The sequence below is a fragment of the Morone saxatilis genome, unplaced genomic scaffold (genome assembly GCF_004916995.1).
Source record: "Morone saxatilis isolate NCDOM2014 unplaced genomic scaffold, NCSU_SB_2.0 Contig0, whole genome shotgun sequence".
Lineage (NCBI taxonomy): Eukaryota > Metazoa > Chordata > Actinopteri > Moronidae > Morone > Morone saxatilis.
In genome coordinates, this window is record NW_023339650.1 from 7,030,280 (window position 1) to 7,035,990 (window position 5,711).

The window sequence follows — 5,711 nt, forward strand, 5'->3', positions numbered from 1 at the left end:
TCCACCTTGCTGCTCAGACCTTTAGTGTCGATGGCGCCATCTTCTGGAAGCCAGCCGATAATGCTCTTCTTGGCCACCTTGTCCTCCCTCTCCCGGCCGCAGCGCTTGAAGATCCACTCCAGGACGCGGGCGTTTTCGCCGAAGCCGGGCCAGAGGAAGGCGCCAGTCGCATCCTTTCGGAACCAGTTGACGTGGAAGATCTTGGGGAGAATAGTGGGGGCCTTTCGTTTCTCCATGCTCAGCCAGTGACCAAGGTAGTCACCAAAGTTGTAACCGAAGAAGGGCCGCATGGCAAAGGGGTCGTGCATAATCACCTTGCCTGAAGGAAAACATTCAATGTTTTGTAATAAATAAATATAAAGATTTTATAAAGAACTATCTTAATAACAGAACAAGTGACATCCTTATCATCATTATCTTTAAACACCTCATCAGTAGGACATCTGAGTACTATCTGATGTATTACAAATGATGACACACTGTCTAAAAACTAGTCAATCAACCCTACAAATCAGTACAAATGTATTAAGAGGAATTAAGGCCAGAGGAAAATCAGATTTTGTGTGTTTGTACCTTTATGCTCAGCAGCTGCTGTGGCCTCAGACCTCATGGCGGCTCCAACAAAGACTCCATGTTGCCAGTTCAAAGACTCATAGACCAGAGGGACTCCTGACAACATCAACATTTTATCATGTTTAAGATGTTAAAGAAGACAGGCGACACAAGCACGATCAGAGAGAATGATTCAACACTAAATAAGACTTCAGTGCAGGACAATAGTAATCATGACTTTAATATAGCTCAGATTTTTTTTTAACAGCTAAAAAAATATTTTCCCTACTTAGTAAATAATACGGACCCTGAAATTATGAAATAAAATAAGGACATAAAACCTTCTATTTTTTTATATTTTTATTTATATTTCTATCATGTCATCAACAAAGGCCGATCGACATATTGTCCCATTAAAAAGCCCCAATAACCTGCTCTTTTTTCTGCTTACATTATTTTTCCATACAATAAATAAAAAAGGTAAGTAGTAGTAATTTCCATCATTGACTTATTTTCACTTCTTTTCCATGATGTTTCTAGACTACATTTTCTGTTTGCAATGTAAGATGAATGAACTGAGGGTAGATTAGTTTACTTCCCTCTGTGTCAGTCACACCACAGAATACTAAATGATTAAAATGTGAAATGATAAAAATGCGGTGCTCATCAAACAATGTCTGCAACTATTTAAAGAACAACTTTTGGTGTGTATTTAATGAAAGCATTGCCAACCTTCTGGTCTCCTGCCACCGAAGATGATGGCGTCGATGGGAACGCCCTCCTCGCTCTCCCATTGGGGGTCAATGATTGGACACTGAGCCGCCGGGGCACAGAAGCGGGAATTGGGGTGGGCACACGGAGTGGAGCTTCCTGTTTACAGAGAGGAAACAACAGTGTTTGTAAACATCTACACATCTGAATATCAATGTCTAAAAATGACATTGCTTTGACATACCACTAGATGGCACTGTATACACAATGGCTGTTCAGTTTACTGCTCATATGTCAGTTTGATATATTCAGAAAGCAGAAAGTCTGTGATGAAGGGAGAGCAATATACACTGTTCTATATAAGTTTTATACTTTTTACTTTTGATGCTGCAGTCAGTTTTTTTGGTCTGGGGCCTGTTAATAATCAGAACTGGTGAGGAAATGTCTTTATTGGCAAAGAAAGAAGCATTATTCAAGCTCAAATTATATCAGCAAAACTGCTGAATATTCATTAGAAACTATGTGGTAAAAACAACAACAACAACAACATCTCCTCTTTACACTGATGTCTTTATAAATCCTGGGCAATCTGGGCGAATGTTACCTTGCTTCCAGGTTTTGCCGTGCCAGTCTGTGAGTGTGACCCCAGCTGCGGGGGGATCAAGGCCCTCCCACCACACTCCTCCATCGCTGGTCTCACCAACGTTGGTGAACACTGTGTTTTTGGCGATTGTGGCCATGGCATACGGGTTGGTCTTGTCTGAGGTGCCAGGAGCCACACCGAAGAAACCATTCTCTGGGTTGATGGCTCTCAGTTTACCTGCGGAGACAGACAGGATGTTGGATTTCATGAGGCTTTACTACACTACCTATGGAGTAACAAAGTGCTTTTGTGTGTGAGCCATCCTCCTCCCTCTTACCTTGGCTGTCGAACTTCATCCACGCAATGTCGTCACCCACACACTCAACCTTCCAGCCTGGCAGGGATGGTTTCATCATGGCCAAGTTGGTTTTACCACAGGCACTGGGGAAGGCCGCAGCTACGTACCGCTTCACTCCCTGAGGGTTGGTGATACCCAGGATCTGAGGAGAGGAAAGAGTGGTGAATAAACATGTTAAAGGACAAATCATTTTATTTATTTTTTTACCGCTTTTCACTCAAAAGCACTCAAAGAGCATCATGGCCAACTTTTGAAAGAACAACCACTCTTATACTATATATATATATATATACACTATATTATTTACATTTAAAGGGGACCTATTGTGTTTTTCCATAGTTTGTCATATATCAGTTTACTTTGCCAGATGTTAATGATCAAGACCAAAAAGGTCAACTAATGAGATAAATGTATGTGAAAATAATTCTTGTGAGCAGAATTCTTTTTTGAATTTCACATGACGAGCTGACATATTTTTGGGATTTTTCTTTGATGTGCTGTGGCTTCTTTGCCTCAACTCTCATGTATTTACAGAGTTTACTGATAGACAGAATAGCTTTACTTGTAGCTATTAGCCAACTGCTGTTAACAGACAGGAAGTTCGATTTGGCATGAATATGGATGTTTTTGAAAAGTGAATCATGCAAAGCTAGTTACTCTAGGGCACTCTCAGACTAAGAATATATAGCGCTGGAAATGAGCATAACGGATCCCCTTTAATGTTTTTCTCAGGGACAACAAGTTAGCATCTTCCAAATGTCTACAAAGGAGAATTATGTGTCAAGCAACTGGAGCAGGCTGCAGGCAGCAATGTTCACTCACCAACATGTGCTCTGCCAGCCAGCCTTCATCCTTGGCGATGCGGGAAGCGATGCGAAGGGCGAAGCACTTCTTCCCCAGGAGAGAGTTTCCTCCATAGCCACTGCCGAAGGACATGATCTGCCTGAGGTCTGGCAGGTGAGATATCAGTACCTTTTCTGGGTTACAGGGCCACGAGTTGACCAGAGGGGCTGGAGAGCAGACAGACAGATACCAGACATAACAGAGATAGGTGAGTGTTGGTGAAATGGAATAGGGATAAAATAATGGAGGAGATGAGGAAAGAGCCAGAGATAACAGGAAGGGAGATTGATGGAGAGATGGGGGGGAGGGGGGTAGGAAGAAGAGGTGTGAAGAGAACAGAGAGGGAGATTTGTAAGATCTTATAGTTAGTAACATAAAGCACCAAGACAAGTTGTTCTGGGCTCTTGGAATTTGTACCTTTAAGTGGCAAAGGTCGTCCCAGAGAGTGCTGACAGCGGACAAAGTCCACTCCTTCAGCCAGTTTCTGCAGAACAGGAGTGCCCATTCGTGTCATGATTCCCATACTGGCCACTACGTATGGCGAGTCCGTCACCTTGAAGGAGAACAACATCTTTATCACCCCTGATCTACAACCTAAAACCTTAAGTGAGCAATAGCCATAAAGTGCTACAATAATTTATTAGAATATACTGTACTAATAAATCACAGCAATTTAAAGCAACAAAGTATAGTTACTTTATTGTTTTATTGCATGTTTTTAAGTGTTAAGTGTGGAGAAGAGAACAGCCAGTACCTGGACGCCATATTTACTCAGAGTCGAGCCTACAGGACCCATACTGAAGGGAATCACATACATGGTCCGACCTATAGCGAGGACACAGAAACATAAACAACACATTAATGCAGTTTACTTTTTACTACAGGCAACTACTGACAAATGTCTGGAGATATCATGCCTACAGTTGAGAGTGGTAACATGCAAATAAATACTGGCTTTGTCAGACCTGAAAGATCCATACAATGTGTTCTGGTGGGAAACACTGAATGTAAACTTTTCTTTGTTTACAACTCCACTAGGCACCTTTAACAGAGTTTTGTGTTGTGAATGAAGCTGTCCATGTTTTATGATACAAAACATACATCACTACATTGTTACAGCTGGGACTTCTGATGTGCAAAACATCTATGTTCATTTGCAAAAATAGAGACACTTTAGTCAGAACACATTTGGTAAAGGAGTACCTTAACACCCCCTGAAAATCGTGTCATTGCTGACCTCTAGTGGTTTAACTTCTCAGCTTGCTGCAGTGATGTACAGGCGTACTCCAGGACACTGTGACATTACTGCTTTATTATTATTATTACTTGCATATCTCTGTCCTTTATTTTAAAATAGTTGGTTAATGTTCAGAATAAAACATTGCCATTCAACGGTTTCAAAGGGAAGTTGATAGGACACATCTCCTGGCAACATTTCATTTCCATCCAACAGCATACCTGACATGCAGCCGGGGAAACGCTCCTCTCTGGCTCTCTGCCAGTCAGACTCGCTCATCCAGCTGCCCAGCTGACTCTTCACCCCTCCAGCAGGGATGGGGATGGTGTCCCTCTGGTTCTTGGTCACAATCACGGTCTTGCTTTCCACCCGAGCCACGTCCTTTGGGTCTGTACGTGCCAACCAACTGAAAAACAGAGCAGGAATCAGAGCACGATGCGGGAAAAACTGAGGAACTTTAGAACTTTAGAGAGAGAATCAGCACATAGAAAGAAGAATGTATTTCTGAGTGTATGCAAGTATTCAAATTTAAAAATCCTTACCAGTTGTCATATTTGGGAAGCCTCTTGACCATCCCTTCCTTCTGCAGACCTGCCAGGATGTTGGCCGTTTCCTCCGGCGTCCCCGTCACCACATGCACACCAGCGGGCTTACACTCGTCCACTGCTCCCTTCACGAAATCAGCCACCGCCGGGGGAAGCGAGGGGATGGAGGCCAGGGAGCGAACTCCAACACTCGCCCCAACACCACCATGCCTGAAAGAGAACGGGAATTTAAGTAAGTAAGAGAACGGTCACCATTTACTTGCAACTCAAAAGAAAATGACACTGACTGAATGTACAGTAACCCGTGTCATTTTGTGATATTTCTTTCATCCTTATAAGCTTACAGGATTACCCAAAGTCCGTGATCTGATATAGAAGTAAAGTAGTTGTAACTGGAGAGAGAACTTGATTTTCTTTTTGGATGCCAGTGAGCAATTTACGTTTACAGTATCCTGTGGCTGAGTTGGGTGTAACTCTACACAAAAACCAGACTGACACCTATACTGCAGGCAACCAACTAACAGTCGGATTTCCATTGTGTAGAGTGCATTCCTGTGTAAAGGTATTTTCCTGTAAGAGCTGCTACTCGAAGTTCTTTTCCAAATATGGATACATAAAAACTATCTGAGATAGATCTGCAATCTATAATCTACATAACGTTACAGTGGCCTACAATAAGCGCTGTTCACTTCCTCATCATGGAATTTAAAGACTGACTTCAACAATCTACCATGAGTCAGAAAACAGAAACATCCCAGCTGCAGACTTCTGTCTGATCTTATTGAATCATTTATGGGATGCTGACATTACCGATGACCCGGCTCTATGGATGAAACGATACACCCAACTCATGATTCGATACACACAAACAGACAGTTTTTT

The 5,711-nt window shown here is 42.4% G+C and overlaps 2 protein-coding genes across 2 annotated transcripts in view; one reads left to right on the forward strand and one right to left on the reverse strand.

Annotated features, from left to right (window-relative positions):
• LOC118324290 (myosin-7-like) overlaps nt 1-5,711 on the forward strand; it is a 165,683-nt gene that overhangs the window by 38,573 nt on the left and 121,399 nt on the right.
• pck2 (phosphoenolpyruvate carboxykinase 2 (mitochondrial)) overlaps nt 1-5,711 on the reverse strand; it is a 12,999-nt gene that overhangs the window by 1,817 nt on the left and 5,471 nt on the right. The window contains exons 2-11 of the mRNA XM_035655357.1: nt 4,827-5,039; nt 4,506-4,690; nt 3,802-3,872; nt 3,465-3,600; nt 3,027-3,214; nt 2,184-2,346; nt 1,868-2,083; nt 1,285-1,422; nt 574-669; nt 20-319 (exon numbers count right to left, since the gene is read on the reverse strand). Coding sequence (XP_035511250.1) covers nt 20-319; nt 574-669; nt 1,285-1,422; nt 1,868-2,083; nt 2,184-2,346; nt 3,027-3,214; nt 3,465-3,600; nt 3,802-3,872; nt 4,506-4,690; nt 4,827-5,039 — 1,706 coding nt within the window. The remainder of the gene's footprint in view (nt 1-19; nt 320-573; nt 670-1,284; nt 1,423-1,867; nt 2,084-2,183; nt 2,347-3,026; nt 3,215-3,464; nt 3,601-3,801; nt 3,873-4,505; nt 4,691-4,826; nt 5,040-5,711) is intronic.